At 44.2% G+C, this 23569-nt stretch overlaps 1 protein-coding gene across 6 annotated transcripts in view; it reads left to right on the top strand.

Annotated features, from left to right (window-relative positions):
- Positions 1–23569, top strand: part of Gucy1b2 (guanylate cyclase 1, soluble, beta 2) — an 83357-nt gene that overhangs the window by 20291 nt on the left and 39497 nt on the right. For 5 of the 6 annotated variants that reach the window (XM_011245061.3, XM_006518987.4, XM_006518988.2 and 2 more), the window contains 7 exons: positions 2070–2164; positions 12981–13141; positions 15800–15899; positions 16771–16967; positions 18690–18801; positions 19997–20100; positions 21545–21761. In XM_011245061.3, the coding sequence (XP_011243363.1) occupies positions 2070–2164; positions 12981–13141; positions 15800–15899; positions 16771–16967; positions 18690–18801; positions 19997–20100; positions 21545–21761 (986 nt within the window). The remainder of the gene's footprint in view (positions 1–2069; positions 2165–12980; positions 13142–15799; positions 15900–16770; positions 16968–18689; positions 18802–19996; positions 20101–21544; positions 21762–23569) is intronic. The other variant, NM_001204340.1, reaches the window with a different exon arrangement.

Genomic DNA, 23569 nt, shown 5'->3' with positions numbered 1-23569 from the left:
TGACTTTTGGATCTGAGCCTCTGTTGATTTGTATCTGTTATGGAAACTTCTGAGACAAAGTTGGCCCTGTAGCTCAGTGGATAGAGTCCTTGCCCTCAAGTGCAGGCAGTAACCCTGGGTTCCATTCCTAGCACTATGTAACTAGGCATGGTGACACATACTGAAAATCCTACAACTCAGAAGATAGAGACAGGAGCGTCAGAAGTTTAAGGACATGCTCAACTACGTATTGAGTTTGAAACCACCCTGAGTTACATGTGAGACCCTGCCTCGAAAAGGAAAATATCTTAAATTCTCTTTTAAATGTTTGTCAGGCTTATTTTGGGTGTCAAGGACAATGTTAGGTAATGGAGGGATTAAATCAAGGGACACACTCCTGATCTTTAGACTTGGTCATGTAGGAAGCATTGCACAGTAGTCCTTCATAGGTGTCAGAAATGGTCCATGCTCAGGCAGGTGCCATGGAGCTTGGGGTGAGATGGAGGTAGATGCAGGCTTGGAATAAGCAGAGACAATGAGTGATTCTTAGAAAATACTCGGAAAGAGGAACCAAGCTGGCCAGGTTAGAAAGAGTGCACCCTCTTCTGGTAGAGGGAGCCTGTGGGAGGTGGGAAGGGGCTTGTGTGCAACTGGATGAGTGTATGTAGCAGGGGACTGGCTGGAGAGGGGAAGGAGGAAGAGCCAGAAGTGTCCAGCTAAGCAGTTTGGATGTAGCCGAGGACACTGGGGGAACTGGGAGGGACAAGCGAGAGGGACAGGTGGTCAGGACAGGATGTACACTCCAGCCTTCCATGTCTTTTTGTCCCCAGTTCGGCTGTAGGCATGCCTTACTACTTTAAGAAGTTCTTGACAGAACAGTGTCCTGTTGCTTAAATCCATCCCATCCCCTCGGCCTAAGCCTTGTCTTGATTGAAGAGCTTCTCATTTCTCCTGTGACTGTCATGACTCACCCTGGACTCTAAGGTCAACTGGGACAACCACAGTTGACCAATGTAAGACCCATCATGTCTCATGTTTCATTTCTGTACTGAATTTAGAAAGCACTGGGGAGCAGTGATTTCTCAGGAGAAATAGGAGGCAAATGGTTAAAAGATAAGATGCCCACAACCTGCTGGGGCTCAAGAGCCTGCATGCTTTCTTTATTTTCAAGTTATTCTGATCCAAGGGGCCAACCCTGGCTTGATGCATTGACAGTTTGCATATCACTACATGTAAAATCACTAATGAGGAACCCTTGATGTTCCAATGAAGTATCCATTAGTCAATGGCCTTAGAGTGTGGAGGTGAGCACTGTGTGTGTGTGTGTGTGTGTGTGTGTGTGTGCGTGTGAGCCTTGGCCTGTCTGTAAGTGAACCCCTGCATGTGTGGAGGTGAGCCCCCAAATGACTGGCATTCATATTCCATAATGCATATCCTCTCTGTGTCTCTCAGCACTTGCTGTCTCAAGTCCTGATCTCCCTGATATGTTTCCATCTGTCACTTTTCTGTCTCCCTTCTTAAAAGAACTTCTGCTATCTCATTTAAAATGTCAATTTGTTTATATTTTTTTAAAGTAAAATATTGGCAGGAGTACTGGTTTCCTAAGCAGTTTGAAAGATTGGGTCCCAGTGTGCAGTGGCTGTGTTGACTGCTCCATGCAGGGTTGAGCGATCCAGAACAGGGCTGGAAGCCTTAGCAGTCAGCATGTCTACCACCCCAGCAACATGCAGCGTGTATACAAACCCAGAAAAAGATTTGACACTACAGTATTATCAGGCTAGCCTTCAGGAAAGAAGAGGATGCATGACCTGGACAGAGGACAGCAGGAGGTCCTTTCAGAGGCAGGGACAGTCACAGTCACACAGATCATCCTCCAAAGGGCCCAGGAGTCGCATCATCTCCTTTAGGGCCTTCCTCTGTGATTATGGAAATCTATCATAAATTAGGATCTTGCCTGTTGTGTTCTGGTTCATAGGACCCCCTGTGGTACAAGTGGAGAGACCACCTCAACAAAGTGGAGAGTACCCCATTGCAGGCGGGGATTGATCTCCAGTGACTGAGTGCTCACCTGCACTTGACGTATCTTTCAGGGCTTCTGCAGAAGTGCAAGATGTCTTCATGACCTACACCGTGTATGATGATACCATCACCGTTAAGCTCATCCAAGAAGCCTGCAAGGCTCTGGGTAAGACAAAAAGGCTTGTTTGGGCTTCTTAAGGTTGCTAGAAAAGCAAAAAGTCACAGCTAATTCTCCTCATTCACGGTTGCTCTGCTATGAAGTTGCTGCAGACGGACAATGAAGTAGAGAATACTGATATTTTGGCTCCTAGGGGAAATAGCTCAGTTCATGAGTCTCTAGTCACAGTCTTTGACAAGCAATCAATGTGTAATGTCATTTTTGTGGGCTGCTGTTTAAACACACACACACACACACACACACACACACACACAAAATTCATTGACATTGACTCAGCCATTAAGAGTGCATAATGCTCTTTCTAAGGAACCGAGTTCAGCGCCCACACCCAGGGACTCATAACTCCAGTGTTGGGGGTCTAACACCAGTGCCTGTATGTTTTCTAACACCCTGTTTTGGCCTCCTCATACAATGACCTCATAGCTCACAGCCACACATGGATACACATACACACATAATTAAAATAAAATACAAAGACACTGTATTCACAACCATTTACATTATAACATTATGTCTTTAAAAGCGAATAAGCTGATAAAAACAAACATTCGCTACAAGTCAGCACATCACAGCGTTCTTGTGCCCAGGGATGCACTTGGCAGTACACCCGAGGAGCATTTTAAGCAATGGAATCACCAACAAAAATCAGAAAAAGGTGAGCGGGGACTGTAGTGAGATTATGTGCTCCTGAGAACTGAAATAAACACAGAGCACATCGCCTTGCTTATCTTTCCTAGAGACTTGTGAAAGGAAGGGTTTGCTTGGCTTATAGACCCCAGTCCATCATTGAGGGAAGACAAGGCAAGAAATCAAGCAGGGTAGGAATCTAGAGATAGGAACTGGTGAACAGAGCTGCCCTTGAACTCCTGATGACCCTCCTGGGTTAGCCTCTGAAGTACTAAGATTATAGGCAGTAGCCATCATATCCAGCTTAATGGGACTGTGAATAAAACCTCAGAAGATGCCATGACAATGTCTAATATCTTCTACGCTAATCTAAAACCATGAAAGAACAAAAATAATTTAAAATGCACGATTGTGGTGTGAAATACCCTTTCCCAAGTCACACAGCAGCATTTTTGCCTTTGTTTTTAGATTAGTTACCAATTTTAAATTTCTAAATATTTAAATCGTTTAGGGTTTTATCATTTCCAACTCATCCCCTCTCCAGCCATTCCTGTATCCCTCCCAATTCCTCTTAAATTCATGGCTTCTTCTTTAATTATTATATATACCCTATTGAATCCATTTAGTCTTGCTCATACAAACATGCTTAGGGCTGACCACTTGGAATCGGATGACCTAGCAGAGAGCTTGACCCCAGAGAAACAGATTATCTCTCTCTCAGCAGCCAGACTGCCTGTCACTCTTCATCAAGGTGTGGGGGCTTCTGAAATTTATCCCATCCACATTAGCAGATCAATTGGTGCTGCCATTACACAGGTGTTGTTTAGGTAGCCATATTGTTGAGATTTCACAGTTACACCTTCCCTGTCATATTCAGAAAGCAGATGTTCTGTCTCTGGCTTAGACTCTTTTGAGATGTTTGCTGAGCCTTGGATATTGAGATTGCATTGTAGACACATCAAGTGTCTACACCCCAACACCCCAGGCAAAGCCCCCACACCCCTTCTAAAGACAGTTCTACAGCTCTGAGATTCCAATGTAGGTGAGTGGTCTCTGGGCAAAATCAATCATTTGCAACCATTTGCAATTGCTCCCTCTCTCCTCTACGTAGTCACATTCTCTCCGGAAAAGACAAGGAATGCTAGGTGAAGAAGTGTGTGGTGAGAGGTGACCATGGACTGTCTGAGAAGCTGGAGTCTGACAGAGCTTACCCTAGTATAGGGCTGAGCTGAATGCTGAAGTTAAGCTGTCTTGTTAAGTTTAATTTGTGGGGTTCTGGCAAGGAGGCAACAGCCTCTGACCTGTTCCCTGTTCTCTGCTAAAGGGAGCATTCCAGAGCTTAAGGGGCAGCCTCAGTCTTATCCTATCAGCTGTCTGACTTATCTAGAATTTCCTTGAGAGGAGCGTCTTCTCCTCAGCAATGAACAATACCTCAGGAGGCTCTGGGGAGGACTCAGTAAAAGCACAAAGCAAGGGTAAGCCTTGAAGCAGCATGAGGTAGAGTGGCCTCAGCAAATGTGCCTGAAGGTTGTTGAACCTGAAAGAAAGGCAGGCTACATTGCTATGTATGAATCACTATGTATGAATGACGTTCCTTAAAACTTGAGATGGGCTTTGCTGTTCACTTCAAATGGCTGTGGATAAAATTAATAATAATGCTCTGAGTCCTTTGGTCAGTGGTCAGTAAACTATCTGCAATGGAGCTTAGAGGCCAAACCTGGGACCCTATCTGGTTTGTAAATAAAATTTTATTGAAACCTAGCCATGCCCATTTGTTTATGTGGTGTCTGTCTGCCTTTTGTGGTATATTGTTAAAATTGAGTTGGCCCAATGGAACCTATACAGATTGTGATGCTTAAAGTGTTCCACAAGTACCTTTTAGAGAAAAGGTATGTCATTTCATAGTCCAGAGAATGGGTCACCAACAAATAGCTTGTTCTTGAAGGCTATCTATCTATCTATCTATCTATCTATCTATCTATCTATCTATCTATCTATCTATCTATCTCTGTCTCTCTCTCTCTCTGTCTCTCTCTCTCTCTGTCTCTGTCTCTCTCTCTGTCTCTCTGTCTCTGTCTCTGTCTCTGTCTCTGTCTCTGTCTCTCTCTCTCTCTCTCTCTCTCTCTCTCTCTCTCTGTGTGTGTGTGTGTGTGTGTGTGTGTACCATTTTGAGCTAAGAGCTTCTGTGGACTGAATTGTGTCATGACAAAATTCATGTCTTTAGGTGTTGGCTGCCAGGGTGCTGGCAGTTGGAAAAATAACTAGGTTTAGATGTAAAGTGTTCCACTAAGAATTGACACTAGAGGCTCACCCTGTCTCTTCTTCCACATGCGGGCAGAGCAGGGATAAGGGATAAGGTTCTGTGGCTTAAGGCACGCCTGTGCTGTGCTGTTACCCAATGCCCTCAGAGACAAAGACTAACGAGTATCTAGATCTCCAGAATGATGTAGAGCGTTTGGCCTGTGAATTTGGTAACCACACTGCAGATCACTTAGACTGTGCAGTTTTTGGGGACGATGCTTGTAGACCACTTGGCCCATGAACTTTTTTGTAATGATGTTGTACAATACTCTTCAATGGGGCAGCAGTTTCAGGGGGAGATGCTGTCACACACCTGTCCTGGCCCTGTTTCCAACCCAAACAACACATTTAGAGTTTGTAGGCCTGTGAGGGGACAGGACTATGTCAGACATTTTTTTTTCTTTTTGTGATTTCTAGAAAATCCATTGGTCCTATTTCAAAAGAAAGATAACCGTGACAGGTACATTGCACAAATAGAACATTGGGATCGTGAATCTCTATACACAGGGGGTAGGGGGGAGTAAACTTCTTCCTGTACAAAGGTGAGCACTTGAATACAGACCCCTAAAGCTTTAGTAAAGGATGGCATGGTCACATGAGGCTATAACCCCAGTGCTGGGAAGTTGAGACAGTCAGATCCTAGGGCCTCACTGACCAGCCTATCTGGCCTGACCAAAGAGGTCCAGGTTTAGTGAGAGATCTCTGGCCCTCACACGCATGGGTACATGTACCTTCATATACATGCATATCTGTTGCTGAACCCAAATAACTCTACTGAAATTGTCCCTGCAATGGAGGCATGTTCCTTGCTTCCTGCTCCACTGTTCTGGGCTCCCGAATGAAAGACACACACACATAGCCACACACACTCACACACACAAACACACACACACAGACACAAACACACACAAACACATACACACCCTTATATTCTTTTTTTAAAATTTTTATTAGGTATTTTCCTCATTTACATTTCCAATGCTATCCCAAAAGTCCCCCATACCCACCCCCCCCACTCCCCTACTCACCCACTCCCCCTTTTTGGCCCTGGTGTTCCCCTGTACTAGGGCATATAAAGTTTGCAAGTCCAATGGGCCTCTCTTTCCAGTGATGGCTGACTAGGCCATCTTTTGATACATATGCAGCTAGAGATAAGAGCTCCGGGGTACTGGTTAGTTCATATTGTTGTTCCACCTATAGGGTTGCAGTTCCCTTTAGCTCCTTGGGTACTTTCTCTAGCTCCTCCATTGGGGGCCCTGTGATCCATCCAATAGCTGATTGTGAGCATCCACTTCTGTGTTTGCTAGGCCCCGGCATAGTCTCACAAGAGACAGCTATATCTGCATCCTTTCAGCAAAATCTTGCTAGTGTATGCAATGGTGTCAGCGTTTGGAAGCTGATTATGGGATGGATTCCTGGATATGGCAATCACTAGATGGTCCATCCTTTTGTCGCAGCTCCAAATTTTGTCTCTGTAACTCCTTCCATGGGAGTTCTAAGAAGGTGCAAAGTGTCCACACTTTGGTCTTCGTTCTTCTTGAGTTTCATGCGATTAGCAAATTGTATCCTATATCTTGGGTATCCTAAGTTTCTGGGCTAATATCCACTTATCAGTGAGTACATATTGTGTGAGTTCCTTTGTGATTGTGTTACCTCACTCAGGATGATGCCCTCCAGGTCCATTCATTTGCCTAGGAATTTCATAAATTCATTCTTTTTAATAGCTGAGTAGTACTCCATTGTGTAAATGTACCACATTTTCTGTATCCATTCCTCTGTTGAGGGGCATCTGGGTTCTTTCCAGCTTCTGGCTATTATAAATAAGGCTGCTATGAACATAGTGGAGCATGTGTCCTTCTTACCGGTTGGGACATCTTCTGGATATATGCCCAGGAGAGGTATTGCGGGATCCTCCGGTAGTACTATGTCCAATTTTCTGAGGAACCGCCAGACTGATTTCCAGAGTGGTTGTACAAGCTTACAATCCCACCAACAATGGAGGAGTGTTCCTCTTTCTCCACATCCTCGCCAGCATCTGCTGTCACCTGAATTTTTGATCTTAGCCATTCTGACTGGTGTGAGGTGGAATCTCAGGGTTGTTTGATTTGCATTTCCCTGATGATTAAGGATGTTGAACATTTTTTCAGGTGCTTTTCTGCCATTCGGTATTCCTCGGGTGAGAATTCTTTGTTCAGCTCTGAGCCCCATTTTTAATGGGGTTATTTGATTTTCTGGAGTCCACCTTCTTGAGTTCTTTATATATATATTGGATATTAGTCCCCTATCCGATTTGGGATAGGTAAAGATCCTTTCCCAATCTGTTGGTGGTCTTTTTGTCACACCCTTATATTCTAATATGCCCAAAACATCTCAATGGTTGGGCCACTTCTAAACCTCTACATGGCCAACACATCAACACACTCTGCTCCAGTATTCCTGAGTTATAACTTACCACCATCCCTGATTTTTGTTTGTTTGTTTGTTTTTTTGTTTTTGTTTTTCGAGACAGGGTTTCTCTTTATAGCTCTGGCTGTCCTGGAACTCACTTTGTAGACCAGGCTGACCTCAAACTCAGAAATCTGCCTGCCTCTGCCTCCTGAGTGCTGGGATTAAAGGAGTGCGCCATCACACCTGGCTCACCATCCCCGATTTTTACATGATGGCTATGCTCTCTCTTCTGCACTTCCAAGACCTGGTGTTTCCTTCTTTCTCCCAGGCATGGAGGCTAGCTCCTTCCTCCTTCCTTGGTCCCTTGCCTGGACATCTAAAAGTCCCTCCTCTGTCTCCTGACCAATCAATGTTCTCTGGGAACTTTATTTACCAATCAAAACCAACTGGGGGCAGGGACCTCAGCATCTTGCGGATGTGTGCAATTTTGGGGATCCAGTTAACATAATACAAGCATTAGACCAACTCTACAACACATACCCCTACTCCTTCTCCCTCTCTGTCTCTCCTTTTCTCCCTCTTCCTCCCCCTCTCTCTCCCCCCTTTCCTCTCCAAAACAAACACAAGTGATTGAAATCATGGTGTTGTTGGGAAGCTTGCAATTTCTCTGTATTTGTACAACTGCCACGAGTCAGTGAGAGGGAGGCCCAGCCAGGACATGCATTTTCCAGTTTAATAAATTATGCTGGTCAGTTGAGACTGGCTCCATCCTTTGGCAAAGAGAAAAACATGTTTCATCACCAAGAAGCTGGTGTTGTGCCTTCCAAGTGGCCTCTAGGAAGTCATTCCCCTCCCTGTTTAAAGTGAGTTTTGGGACTCTTCCACAATTCTGTGAACTGCATAACTCTGCTTTCTAATTAGCATAATCAGGATGGGACCAGATGGCAGGTTGAGCATTGGACAGGTAATCATTCTTTGTAAGACTAAGTGCCTACTTAGGTTATTAGTATGTAGTTATTAGTGACCTGAAGTAAAGACACCCAAAACAGCTCCCACCAGGCACTTGGCACAGCTGTGCCTGTCTAGACATTGCCTGCTAAGAAGTCCAGAGTAAAATGCATTTCAACAGAGAGCCATCAGCAAATGTCTACAGTCCTTCTCCGAACATACTTCAAAATAAGAGTACCAACAGGAAACCTAAGATTAAAAATGTACAAAGCCAGAAGCCAGTCATGCAGGTTAGGGTACACAGCCAACAGTAAATGGAGACCTAAACTAGGGTCTCAATATCCCAAGATCAGTGCAGAATCTCTCAGGCTGGAGGACACATTGACACTGGCTCAGTGTGCATGTTGGGAGTCAGACAGAGGTGGGCTGGCCTTCAGCTTTTTGTCTCTTAAGGATGACCCTAGTGTCATCCTCTTTGGTAAAATAGCAGTGACACCATCCATCTAATAATCCTCTATCTATCTATCTATCTATCTATCTATCTATCTATCTATCCAGCTATCTATCTATCTATCTATCTATCTATCTATCGTTCTATCTATCCATCATCAATCATCAATCATCTATCATCTGCCAATCATCTATCTGTCTATCTATCTATCTATCTGTTTCTATATCATCTATCTAGCTATTATTGATCTCTCCTTTACTATCTAGTTATCTATTATCCTATGATGGGCTTCATGGTCTTATGTCATATCTTTGTGTGTGTATGAATGTGGTGTATGTGTGCACTGTATGTGAGAATGTCTTGCTCTGTCTTTCTCTGTCTTCTTTTTTGTGTATTTTTAATGTTTTACATTCATTTATTTATATTAAGTGTGTGACCCTGCCATGACTTGTGTGTTAAGGGGTCAGAAGACAACTTATGGGCATCTGTTCTTTCCTTCCTCCATGCAGATCCTTACCAAACTCGGGTGATGGGTTCTTGGCAAGTACCTTTACCCAGTGCGCTGCCTTGCCTACCAATGCTTTATTCTTTTTAAGACAGGGTCTTCCAGTGAACCTTGAGCTAGACTGGTGACCAGTAAGCCCCAGTGACTCCTGTCTCTGCCCTCCACAATGTGTGTGTGTGTGTGTGTGTATGTGTGTGTGTTTCTCCTCTTATATTAGAAATTGAACCTCAATCATCTCACTTGTTAGGCAAATGCTCTATTACTGAGTTATATCCTAAGCTCTCTAGTTTTTATTTTGTGATAAGGTCTCACTATAGGTTACCTAGGGTGGTTGTGAACTAGCTTTGTATTTGAAGTCCACTTGATCCCTGAACTGGTGGTCCTCCTGCCTCAGTCCCCTGAATAGCTGAGATTACATCCTGAATATTAATTTGCATTTGTTTTCTTTCTCGGCATTCTCCTCTATCCTTATTTACACACATGAAACTGTAAGGTGATTCACAGCTCTGGAGCTATCCATAGAGTCCAGCTCCCCACCCTTCACAACTCTTGTCTAGACCCCATTCCCACTGTGGTCTCTTAGGTAACTAATCTCAAAAGTCCCCGGTTTATACTGCTGGTGTTTAATTTGTACAGATAAGCACCTCCCTTTTTAAAACTTTGCCTCTCATAGACAAGGATGCAAAAATTCAGATACTAGAGATTTTTTTTGTTTGTTTGTTTGCACTGGCAAATAATATTTTAAAGCTGATGTGTTTCTGGCTCACTCTCTTCCCATTTTCCATCTGTCTCTGGTCTCCTGTGAATCAGAGGGCACTTAGAATCCTAAATTCACAGAGGTGAAACTGTATACAAAAGTATGACAGCTGTTGATTTAAAAAAGAGGCCTTTGTCCCCTCTCAGACAGGCATTCTGCACTAGGAATCCCAGAAGCAGCTCAAGGCCAGCACAGATGGCAGCTTCTCACCACAGCCCAGGTTGTGGTTTAAGGAAGTTAGCCTCAGATGGATGCCCTGTCCTGTCAACAGTGCCAAGCACCCAGAGGCAAAATTGCTAGAACCAAAACAGCCAACACTGTGGGTTTCTGCTACCCCAGGTTTTCAGCTTTAAGTCAAAGGAGCAGGTCCCCAGGGAGAAGGAGAGGGAGCAAGTCACAGTTCCTGGCAGGTGACAGGATGCACCTGCATAGAGCACCAGGCTGCACACTGCATAGGCCAGCTGTTCCATCTCAGCTTGAATGAGCTGAATTCATGCAACAGGGAGGGGTCGGAGAAAACAGAAACTAACAGTCCCACACCTGTCTGCATACTTCCCCGGGTTGGAAAAGACCCGAATAGAACGTATTTCAGTTCACTTAGGAGTGAGCAGGTGGCTCCTGAATTCTGGCATAGACAAGTTTGTTGTCAGCTGGAAGGGACAAAAGAGACAATTCACACAGGCCCTGGTTTTCTCCCACCCTTCTATCCATACCTTTGTCTAGACTCAGAAGACCTAGCTAGTAGTCTTGGCAAAATATGCAAGATTCCAGAAGAATTATCTTCCCAGAGATCTGGCTATGAACAGAGAGCTGCAAGGAACCTGCTATTCTGACGTGTGTGTGTGTGTGTGTGTGTGTGTGTGTGCACCTGTACATGCACATATTATTAGGGATTGAGCCAAGGGGGCTCGTGTGTGTTAAGTGACCCTCTACTACTGAGCTATATCTCTATCCTTTTTATTTTCCACTTTGAGATAGGTTCTCACTAGATTGTCCAGGCCAGCCTTGAATTGACTCTATAGCTCAGACGTGCCAAAAGTTTATGATCCTCCTGCCTTGGCCTCCTGAGTAGCTTATAGCTACATATAGGCTCGTACCATAAGGCTTTCCTGTTCTGAGCATCTTAAGTGAGCAAAGACTTGGAAGTAAGAACCACTCTGCATCCCTGGCAGTCTGTAGTACTCTTCATGGAAATGCTCTGCCGAACAAGACCCTCCTCACTGTGAGATCCAGGTCCATCGGGAGAAACAGAGTCCTCAAAGGATACAGTCAGGAACTATGGCTCCAATAGGATTCCCAGGGATGCTCTTCAGCTCCACCAGGAGTCAGAACCCTGCCCTAAGGATGTGAATGTTTTCAGGGATCTCCATGCTGGCCATACCAGTGAAGTCTTCATTCTCCGTCCACAATGACCTCGAGAGCAGCCTGTACCTTGTTGGGCTGTGGGATGTGGTGCAGAGGACTTGGGATTCAGTCAGAGTCTCCAACTGCCTTCCATGACTCATCTGAACAAAGAGAGATACACTAACAGGATCATCTATTCCCAAGATCCTAGCATACTCTGAGAAGAGTAACTGATTATATAACATTGCAGGGATACATTCTGTCCCCATCATGAGATGGGAAATAGGGAGACTGGGCCATACTCCTGTAAGGGTCTATGATTGCCAGAAAAATGATACCCTAGACTCGAATAGTTTGTAAACGCAAAGAGTGGTTTGTTTGTTTGTTTGTTTGTTTGTTTCTGCGGGTCCATCATGTTGGTGTCTACCATCTACAAAGATGGAGAGATCCCAAAGTGCACTCGCAGGCCAGATTTAAAGTACATTAGGAGAATTTTGGAGAGGTCTATCTTTTAGGGACATTCCAGAACCATTGCGGGGACCTGGGAGGCTGGAAACTGTTGACTGTTGCTGAGGAAGTCTGGAAACTGCTGCTGACCCATTATCCTTGCCTCAGGCCAGGTGGTGGGGCAGCTTCTGAAGCCAGGGCTTGCCCAGTTCTTGGAAAGAGATTTGGGCCTAGTCTCCTGAACTGCCAGTTTGAAGCCTGTCACGGAGTCAGCCTAGCCTGTCCTCAATCTACCTCATACTGTAGCTCTACTTCAGGAATGCATCCGGCACTTACTTTGTTATCTAGCAACAAGACAAGACAAAACAAACAACAACAAACAAACAAAACAAAAACCGAGGTAGGCCTCGGTTGCTGTTCACAAGAATTCTCTGAGAGGAAGACAGAAATGCAACACTCAGGGAGATCCCAGTCAAGGTGTCCTGGAGATAGGGAAATTCTCATGGAGAATGCCAGGTGAAAACAGCCCTGAAGGGAGGAAGACAGGGGCTTGGTGAAGCTGAGAGGGAAGGGGTTGAACAGCACAGCTATGTGCTCTCTTCTTATGGGTGAATTTTGAGCAGAATCGCTTTGCACTGAAGTGCTAGTCAGTTCTAAGAAGCAGCCCTTAATTCCACAACAGCCTGTTGTTTGAAGGTGTGTAAGGTGGTAGGGGACCTAGCCCTGAGTTAATCTGGCTCGGGATCAGTGATCAAAGAAGTGTTATCTCTACAGCTCTCTCTTGGGCCACTGGGAAATATCTCTCTTAGATGTGACAGAGAAAGGAGGGATTCATGGCTTAGATGCTCCATGGCTTTTTATGATGCCATGTTACACTGAGGTGATTCCTGACGTGTCACTGATGAGGAAAGTGAAGAATTAGAAGGTCAGCAAGTATCTCAGTGGTGGGATTTGAGCACTTGTATATGACTAAAAGCCACCCAAGGGATACCAACACCTTCTAGGAGTCTGACTCAGTGGGGTATGTATTCCACAGATGTTTCCATGGAAGCCATTCTGAAGCTCTTTGGCGAATACTTCTTTAAGTTCTGTAAGATGTCCGGCTATGACAGGATGCTACGGACACTTGGAGGAAATCTCACAGAGTTTATTGAAAATCTAGATGCCCTCCACAGTTACCTGGCACTGTCCTATCAGGTAAGGCCATCTGGGCTTTTTCTTGGTGGTCCTAGAGGTCAAAAAAAGCAAGCTCTCCCCAGTGTCCCCTGCAGAGGAGCTGCACAACCTGTGGCCGCTGGCATCAGTGGGCCCAGGAGCTCTCTTAGGGGAAAAGAGGAGAATAAATACCCACTGGCTTCCTTTATAAATGGGCTGACAAAAAGTCAGAGTTCTAGCCTTGGGGTGGTGGGTGAGGGGAGCACGTCTGAAGGATAGATGCAGACGTGAAATAAATCTGAGAAGCCAAATGCAATGGGAGCAAGGGCTGAAAGGCCGGTTGTGATGGATCTTCACATCTCTCTTCAGGTCTCCTGGCCTGGGTAGAGCTGATAACATCTTATGCAACCAGATTAGGATTGGTAAAGTACTAGGGGGCAAAAACTTGGCAGGACCGAGAGCCAGAACTGGAAGCCATCCAACACTGATTAACCCATGGGGTGATGGACTGAAGTGTTAGGAAGCTGAATCCCAACAAGGATATGTCCTTCTGGAGTTCATGCCTTGCTGGTCTTGGTAGAAGTTACTGGAAATTCAAATGCCTAGACTTTGTTCTTAGACATCAAAATGCTTTACTGCAAAAAAAGAAAAAAAAATCTTGGTCAGTTATTGGATGCAGTATTCATCCATAGGATAAATAGTAGTTTATTAACTTATGTAAAACAGTTCATTCTTATGGCCCTTTATAACTGACCAAGATCTTTCTTAATTATTTCTGTATTTTGTGTTCATTGGTACCCTGGGTGGGTTGTTATGTGGATAAGCTGGGACCATGCTTGCTAAAGTGCCTCCTTAATTATTATGATGGTAAAATGGTTAACCTGCTGTCTTTAGAAAGTTCCCTGAAGCATGGAGTGTTTCAGTCTGGGAGGAAGCTGAATCATCACATACACTAACTCACTTTTAGGAATATAAAATAAGTATTTGAAAGTCAAGAAGAAACCCGTTTTCACTAGCATCCCTGCACCATAAAGGACAGTAGTCTCTTACACCTCTTCCTTAGCTTAGACCAAAGCCCAGTGTCCTGGGTGCTGAGTTGCTGCTGAACAAGCAAGCAATAGGGGACTCCCTGTTCATTCCCTCAGAGACCCCTCCAGTGACTTTTTTCTCACAAAACCCCCTACCTGTCATAAGAGGGCTCTGTTGAAGTGTCTACAGTTATTTCTGGACAAGCAATATTTCTTCTGGTATGTTCTTGAGGGGTCTAGTTTTCAAGGGGAACAAAAGTGAGCTTATTCTTTCCAGTTGTGAGGTCTCTGAGCCACCAATCTTCCGGAGTGAGAAGGCTCACGTGGCTTGGTCACAGGCCAGGTATGGCTACATCTAACCCTTTGGGAGTAGATAGAAGCAGCACAGCTTGGTGCTAAGATCATGGAGGCCCAACGATGGCTCTCTCATTAACCTCATTTTAACTTCCCTGGTTGAGCCCAGTGGCCAAATGCCAAATGTTCAGGGAGTGAGATTTGGGGTAAACTTCCTCAACCGGAGCTGAAGTGGTCATGTTATGTGAATGGAGAGATGATAGGAACATGGCTCTATGTGTGGTGATGGAGACCTGCTATTGTAGTTCTCTGTGTGGTCATGGGTACATTGCTTCATGCCACCTAAAAACTGTAGTTCATAATGCAGCTATACCATTCTTGGGCAGATACCCAAGGATTATAGGTCAGCTAAAGAGACGTTTTCTTATCCATGATTATTGCTGCACTATTTAAACAGCCAGCAAATGAAACTAGTCTAGATGTCCATCAGTGAACAGAGAAAATATGATACATGTACACAATTCAGTTTTATGCAGCTATATAGAAAAATAAAATGATGTTTTCAGGAAAACAAATGCACCTGAAAACAATTATGTCAAGTGAAATAAACCAAAGTGAGAAGGACAAATACTATGTGTGTTTTTCCCACATGCAGAACATGGATTTAAAATTATATATTTATAGACCAAGTGTGGTGGTATACTCCTTTAATTCCAGCATTGAAAAGACAGAGGTGGGCAGATTTCTGTGAGTTTGAGATCAGCTTGGTCTGTGTAGTGAGTTATAGACCAGCATGGCTGCACAGTGAGATCCTGTCTCAAAAATAAACTTACTGCTCTTTCACAGGGCGTGGTCTCAGTTCTCTGCACCTCCACGGCAGTTCACAACCGTTTGTAACTCCAGTTCCAGAGGATTCAATACTCTCTGACTTTCTCAGGCACCAGAAACACATAATGATACACACACACACACACACACACACACACACACACACACACACATACACACACACTCAAATATTATGTACATGTACATATATGTACATATGTTAACATGTATGTGTTGGCATCACAGAATAGAAAACGGGATCATCAAAGGAGAGAGCTCTTAGGGAAGTGGGAAGTAGAGGTGATGGAACACTTGTGATAATGAAGCCAAAGAGTAAAATGAGGGAGGAATGGAGACAGCTGGAGGGTGTGGAGGGCCAGTCTAGGAGGAGACTGAGTAAGAGTAAACTATGATGTATAAAGGTGCTGTGGACGGACCCACTACTTTGTATGTTAACCTAGAAAAATCAATATATATTATGAGCCTATATAAACCATAATATAAACAATGTGCGTCCCTGGTGGGGAAATGTGCTGTGTCTGTTAATTAGGAAATGAACGCACCGTCCTTTCGAGTGGAGGGAGGAGCAGACGGGGCAATGCGTCTCCATTACTACTCAGACAGACGTGGTCTGTGTCACATCGTACCAGGTAGGAAATGGATTAGCCCATCCCGTAGCTCTCTAGTGTGGCCATAGATCCACTGTGAGCGGGGTACTCCACCCCCTGTAGTGACTGGCTTCCTTGTCATCATGATCTGAAGGATCTGGAGATTTTTAGAATTTCTGGAACACCAGAGGGAGACATGTTCTTTAACAATCTGCACAGTTGGTTGCATAGCTATGATAATTCTGTGGAGATTTTTGTAGCTACTGACTCTTTTTTAAAAATCAGCATTATAGAAAAGCCTTGGTATGTAGTCTGTTTTTGTCATTTTATTTCAAACAGAACTACTTCTGTATTCTAAGTCCACACACTCCTCCATGGTGGTACGTATCCAGCCCTTAACCTCCACCTAGGTGGTTGGATATATCATACTCCCCTTAGGTACCCCTGCTACTGTTTGTAGATGTTACTGATCCTTTGGTGATGTAGACACTGCTGTTGATGGGCAACTTCATGCTTGCTTTCTCCATAGTTTGGATTTTACCCCTGAGCTGGATTCCCAAAATAACAGTTTTGAACACATGATCTTTGTAATGCATTTCCAGTGGAATTTTGCTTTCATCATGTATGGAGTTTGCTTAATGAGTTAGGTGTCTTCCTGAAATCAAAACATGAATAGATGTTGAAGTAGAAATTATAATGACAGGGACATATTTGCTATTCAAACTCACAAAACTTAAATCTCTGAGTGCTCTTGCCACCGAGCCTTCATATGATGCCTATCGTGAAGCAAGGCACGGACTTGGGTTTGGTAAACTGAAGAACACTCATCAAGTTGTACAACCAGATATTGCGGTGCTTTTTGCCAGTGTGCAGGCTTCTGCCGTTTCTCACCATGGGTTTCATTCTACTACAGGCATCATTGAAGCTGTGGCCAAGGACTTCTTTGACACTGATGTGGCCATGAGTATCCTTGATATGAATGAAGAGGTGGAAAGGACAGGGAAGAAAGAACATGTCGTGTTCCTTGTTGTGCAGAAGGCTCGAAGACAGATAAGAGGGGCAAAGGTAAACCGGCCACGAGACAGTGAGAACATCCAGGCCAAGCAGGAGGTACTGAACGTGCTGTGTCTTCAGACAACACAGTTCCCTAACTCTTAAATAGTTAGGAATTCAAGGCAAGCTCTCCCAAGCCTGGCTTTATTGACCCCGAGGACCAGGCTATTCTAGGTTATGATGGGCTGCACTTTGTGCTGTAAGATCTGTCACCACAGCACAGACATCTCTCTATCCAAAATAGATGTCCAATGTAGCTAGTAGAACGTTACCTCTTAGTTGTGGCAATCAAAAATGTATTCAGGCATTGTCAATTGTCCCCAGAGTAGAGAGATGGTGGAGGGGGGGGGAAACCCACTTCTAGCTGAGAATCACAAAATCAAGGTTAACTTAATGCAGACTTTCTAGGATGTGCTTGAGTCTGTAAAATGTTCATGTATAGAAATAGCAAAGCTAGGAATGGCAGGCAGTTTATACCTATAATGCACTTGGGATGCTGAGGCAGGAGGATTGCTATTACTTTGCTATTACTTTATCCAAATCCAGTTTTGGATAAAGAATTTTATCTTGATACCTCAACAACAACAAAACATGATAAAGAATTTGAAGTTGAAAACTGGAATATTATGTCATAATCCTCTTGCTATGAGTGGATCTTTCAGGTCCTCAGTGCCCACACAGCAAGTGGAATCAGTTGCAGGTCTAGTGTGCAGACAAGAGCCTATCCTTGGCCACCTTAGCTACAGCTTATAAGGCGATCATTGCCAGTTTAGATGCTACATGGGTTAGGTTAAAATTTCACTGAGTCCATGTGGCCTGTTCAAACATACAGGTAGGACTGATTCCTGTAGGCCTGTGGGGTTATGTCTCACAGTGTGCAAAGCTGTAAGTATCTGCTCACTGGAGAGTATTCAACCTCAAGGAAAGTGGGTTTTTTTGAGAGTGGTCCCAGACAAATGACAGCCACCAAAGCCACGCTGAGCCAGTAGCTTCTGAGTTTATTGTCTCACATCCAAGAAGAAGGAAACAAAGAGGTCCTGAGATGTGGGAGGAGTTTCAAGAGTGGAATATTGATTGACACGCTGTTTATCTAGTAGATTTGGAGAACTGGATAGACGCTAAGATCATTTTTGGAACTGGTCATTTTTTAATGCATCATAGTCTGAACCATTAAAAAGTCCACAAACCCCCTGCATACTCACTTGGCCCAAGTTGGGAATTACTCAATGATCTAGGGGAGGGTTATGTGTGCTGTGTGATCAGTTCATGGTCCACTAAGAGCCATGCACTTTCTGTCTAGGGAGAGGCATCTCCTGTGGCGAGAGGACGCTCATTTTGTGTGTGAACATCTTCCCTCTGCCAAATGTTCCTTGTCATACTTAACTAGCCCACGCCTGTGCATCTTTAGTTGCTACAAATCTTTTGCTGCTGTAAAGGAAGGCTGAGGAAAGCATCCTTCCAACTGCTTTCTCCACATTTCCTAGTTAACCCTGGGACATAGTCTCAGAGCAACACATAGGAAAGCATGAGCATCTAAGGATTCCCTGGAGATCTTGAAAAAAAAATATCTAGCTGCCTTTTGTAGAAAGACGGAGTTGATGAGTACACCTGAGAGCTCCAGGTTCTTGATTAGAAGTGACCTTGTAAGCACACACACTATCCGTTCAGCCACCATCATGCTTCCGTATATAAAGATGGGCTCAGCAGCAGCAGCAGGAGGGCTTGTTCATCTCCAGTCCTGTGACCAGGTACCTGTGCTTCATCTCCTTCCCTCTGCAGTCTCTTCAGGGAACACTCCTTAGGAAGAAGGAGAGGTATTTAAGCATCCCTGTTTGCCCTGGGGAGAAATCTCACTCAGCTGTTGTGAGGGCATCAGTCCTGCTTGGAAAAGGTAGGTGTGCTGTTCTGCTGGCTTCAACTCTTAGATCAGGACAACTGCCTGCTTTGCAGGGGAGGAGCCCCATACACAAATAGGGCAAAGCTTCCTGCAATTTCAAAGCCCCTGATTCCCGCAGAGCTTGGCTTTGGCATCTGTGGTCTTAACTTTAAATATCAGCTTCCAACTTGCCACAAATCAGCTCTTTTGTTTGTGCTGGGTGACATGGAGACACTGTCATCTCTGTAATCAGGAAAGCCACTAGCTTGGACTCAGTCCCAGATCCTGACTGTGGTGAAGAGACTGGGCACAGACATACTAGCCACAGTGAATTCTGCATTGCTTCTGGACCCAGACCTTGACTGGGATGTGTTTCTGGACTGGAAATCAGTGGCTAACCACAGCTAGCCAGCAGTACAAGGGACAGAGGGCAAGAACCAAGAAAGTGCATTTCTGTCTCTGTGACATGAGACAATGCAATCCCTTCCAGCTTTCCATTTACAAAGTAAAGGTGGTAAGGTCATCACAGCAGGTCTTTGGGCACTGAGCTGACCTGCCAGCCAGCACCTAACTCAAGTCTGAATCAGAGCTCTGACCCCAGTGGAGGAAGGGAGCTAGATGCTCCTTGTCATGGCCTGGTAGGTCAAATGACAGGCATCTGGGTGAAGGTCTGCAGGGCTCAAAGAGCTGCATTCTGAGTCCTTCAAGCTGTAGCAAACACAACTGACATCCTTTGTCTAGGAGATTTTCATATCAAAAAGGTTCCATTGAGAATCTGCAACCCCTGCCAAATGGGACTGTTGGTTAAATTTTCACGTGCCACCCTAAACTGTCAGTCTATAAAGCTCCATGGCAAATGTCCCTGATGCTGGGCCCGACACACACTCGCTCCTCTTCTGGCTCATTGTCCGCTTGTCACCGTCTCAATGCCAGCTCTGTTTTCATGGTGAGACAGACTCAATTGGCCCAGAAACTAACTCTTCAGCAGCAGGCAGAAACTTGGCAGGGGGCAGGAGGGCTTCTCAACCTGGTCGCAAATTTTCTGTTTGTTTTAATTTGGACAATAATTGCAGTGGCCATCTGGAGAAGCTGAGGGAGCCTGTGCTAAAGAGTGGGAATCACACTCAGCCTGTGACACACTTAAGATTCTAACCCTGTCTGAGCAGCTCTGTGAGGGCCGCTCATTAGGGCTTTCTTTCTCTGTGTCCAGGGCCCCTTGGGGACACCTTCCAGCCTGTCTTTCCTGAGAGACTGTGGATTGAAGAGGAGGTGTTCTGCAATGCTTTTCCTTTCCACGTTGTCTTTGACGAAGCAGTAAGAGACCCTTTCACTCAGAAGCTTGGGATAGGGCGTAAATCAGGGTTGGAGAGTCCAGTTCACCACCATTACAGCTGTAAGGTCTTAGATCCCTGAGTTCACAGGGCTCAAGAGACTAGACTCTGCCCTGGAGGGTCTCCTGACGTTCCTTTATGTTATAGGCTCGTCTGGAATTCATGATCTTCTTAAGGTAAACATAGCAAGGGAGTTGAACCAGCGAACAAATGGGAAAGCTTATGATCAGAAAGAAAAGCTGGAGGAAGACTTTAAAATTCACTCCAGAAAGACACACCAAGACTGCAGCCTATACCCATGGTCGTAAAAGTGACCTGCCACCCCCTGTGACTGCAGCAGACCCGCAATCCCATCCTGCTTCATTTCCTGCGTCTTAGTAGAGCGTTATGCTGTGTTCTGGGGGGTGGGGAGGGTGGGAGTGGGGTGGAGGTGGCTGTGAGAATGAGCATTTAAATTTGATTGCTATCAGTTTCCCAGGATAAAAATATCTTTCTTTTTCTTGAGCTTGCATGTGACAGCTCACATCCGTAATCCTAGCACTCAGGAGGCTGAGGCAAGAGTTAAGTTCACAATCAGCATGGGCTACGTAGCGAGTGACAAAGCAAACCATATGTAGATATAGATGATGTAGACACAGGAACTGAGCTGACTTTAAAAATTTTTTTACCTAAAGGGCATGTAGGCAAAAATGAATTTAGTCAAAAGTGCCAGGTCAGCCACTATGAATATCTCTAGTGTTTATTGGAACTCATCTGCATGCCACTGCCAGCTGACTACAGCATGAACACTAACGACGACATGCACTTACCTAAGGACAGTATCTTCCCTCAGAGAAGTGATGGTATTACAGCGGTAAATACACACCCCTAGGCAGAATTATAAGTCAATGAATGCCAGCAATTCTTCAGAGCCACAAGGTTACTATTACTTGTGCCATTAATGTTCTCAATCCAACCTGCTCTAAATGGTCCCCTTTCAACTTTTGGGTACAGAATAACAGAAACGGAATGATACACGAGGTTTGTTTTGTAGCTTGCCTGAGTTCTTATGGTTTGTAAAGGCCCTGAAGCACTATGCTGGTATTAGACATGTGATGTCAATGTCCCCATTCCACACTTCTTTTGGGCATTCTCTAGAGGAGCAGAGAAACATTGTCCTGGGAGAGAGAGAGAGCATAGAATGAAGATCTACTGGCCTTGTTGACTATACTTCTGATCACCTCAACCTATTTCATGCCTCTTCCAACGTTAGCTGCAGATCTGACTGCAGCTGACATTAAATTACAGTCCTGGTGTGTTTATTCCATTACTGGCCCTCCTTCATCTCAGTGACTCACCAAGCAGGGCCAAGATGTCATATCTAAGGGAAAGCTAAGGGTAGAAGTCGCTTCTTGTTCTCCAGACTGACACGTGTCCTCTGTGGATAGCTAAGGGTCAAGCAAGCTGGAGTGAATATTCAGAAGTATGTCCCTGGAATCTTGACCCAGAAGTTTGGTCTAGATGAGTATTTCTCCATCGTCCACCCTCAAGTTACTTTCAACATCTCCAGCATCTGCAAGTTCATTAACAGTCAGTTTATCTTGAAGACACGAAGAGAGATGATGCCCGAAGCATGGAAGAGCCAGCCGACACTCAAACTCCGGGGTAAGAGCTCATTCCTTCTCTTTCTCCCTGTTAGGTCAGCCAGAATGGGAAGACAGCTTTTCAACTTCCCTCAAGCCAGGGAAGGGACTATATTGAGAACAAGTGGGGCTTTCTCCCCCCTGATATTTATACTTGGCCCGACCAGTAAATAACATTTTATATTTTTAAACATTTCTGGTTTAGACATAAATGGATTAAATAATAAATGTATAGATACATGTAAGCATATTATATTGAAACATATATGCATTCAAACAGTATATGATATGACCAATCTGTATACTAAAATATGCAATTGTAATTATAAATTCTATAGTTATAAAATTCTGCTCTCTGTTACATGAGAGATAATATTATATTAATTTAATATCTATCCTTTCTAAAACAACAAACTCATCTGACCTACTGGGTAGGGAACACATTTTGGTTTTGTTTGAATTATGATAGAAGTTTTTCTATATTTTAATCTATAGTATAGGTGATTCATATTAAGAATGTTCATAGTTTGTACATACACTGCCCTATTCATCTCTGGAACATTTTAAATATCTGCCAAATTCAAACTCTGTGACTATTAAACAGTTGCTCCCTGTCCCTTCAGTGACTGACTTTCTCCCTTCATCTCTGGGACCTGTGGCTGCTCTAGGTACTATGTAAGGAAGTAGCGTCTTGTAGGACCTGTTCCTCTGCAATTGGCCCATTTCCTTTTTCCTTTAGGCTGAGCAATATCCCATTGCCTCCTTGTCTCTATCCACCCATCTGTTGATAGATGTGTTGATTGTCTTACTTCCTCTGGCTACTGTGACTGGCTGTGACTATAGATATCCAAATAGCTATCTCCTTGAATGCAGTATCTCAGTCCTTTTGAGCATATAGAGAAGTGGACTTAATAGACCATATAGTAAATTGATTTTTTTATTGAAATTGTTTTCCATACAATGTTTTTTCATCATGTTTTTCTCTTTCTCCAATCCCTCTCAGATCCTTTCTGCCTCCTACCCACCCAACTTCATGTTCTCTTTCTTTAAAAATATATCACTAAAAGGAAAAGGGAAAAATAAGATACCAAAAACCACATGCAACACACACACACAGACACACACACACACTCTCTCTCTCTCTCTCTCTCTCTCTCTCTCACCAGAAACCAAAAGAAGCAAACAAAATGCAAATAAGACACACAAAAAAGAAATGAGACAAAAAGTCTATAAAAATAGCATTGAGTCTGTTTGTGTGGGCCAATTACTCCTGGACACGGATCCCACTCTGAAGTGTGGTTGATATACCCAGGGTGACTTCATGGATAGCAGGTATCAACTGTAGACAGCTTCTTGGTTGGGGCTAGGAGATTATGTCCACTTCCTCCCCTCAGCCCTGGGTCCCCATCTAGCTTGAACCTATGTGGGTCCTGTGAATGCTGGCAGCCTCTGAGAGCTCATATGTGGTGTCTGGAAGACATTCTTTCCATAGAGTTGTCGACCCTCTCTGGCTCTTAGAATATTTCTACCTCATCATCCCCTGAGCCTTGAAGCGGGATTTAAAGAAGACATCCAATTTAGCACTGAGCTATCTAAAGTCTCTTCCTCTCTGCACATTGAATTTCTGCATCAATTTCTCACCTGATACAAAAAGCTTCTCTTGATGTGGGTTGAGTGAGGAATTGATCTGTGGCATTATGTATGTATGCGTATGTATAACATATGTAGCACTATGCCATTAGAAGTCATTTTATTGGCATGCTTCTTTAGCAGAATAATAGTATTATTTATCATGTCCATGACCTATCTAGTGTCAGGTTGTTGACCAAT

The sequence above is a fragment of the Mus musculus genome, chromosome 14, assembly GCF_000001635.26.
Source record: "Mus musculus strain C57BL/6J chromosome 14, GRCm38.p6 C57BL/6J".
In the NCBI taxonomy this organism is placed as follows: domain Eukaryota; kingdom Metazoa; phylum Chordata; class Mammalia; order Rodentia; family Muridae; genus Mus; species Mus musculus.
The sequence above is the reverse complement of the archived record's forward strand: the minus strand, read 5'-3'. Positions and strand labels throughout refer to the sequence as shown.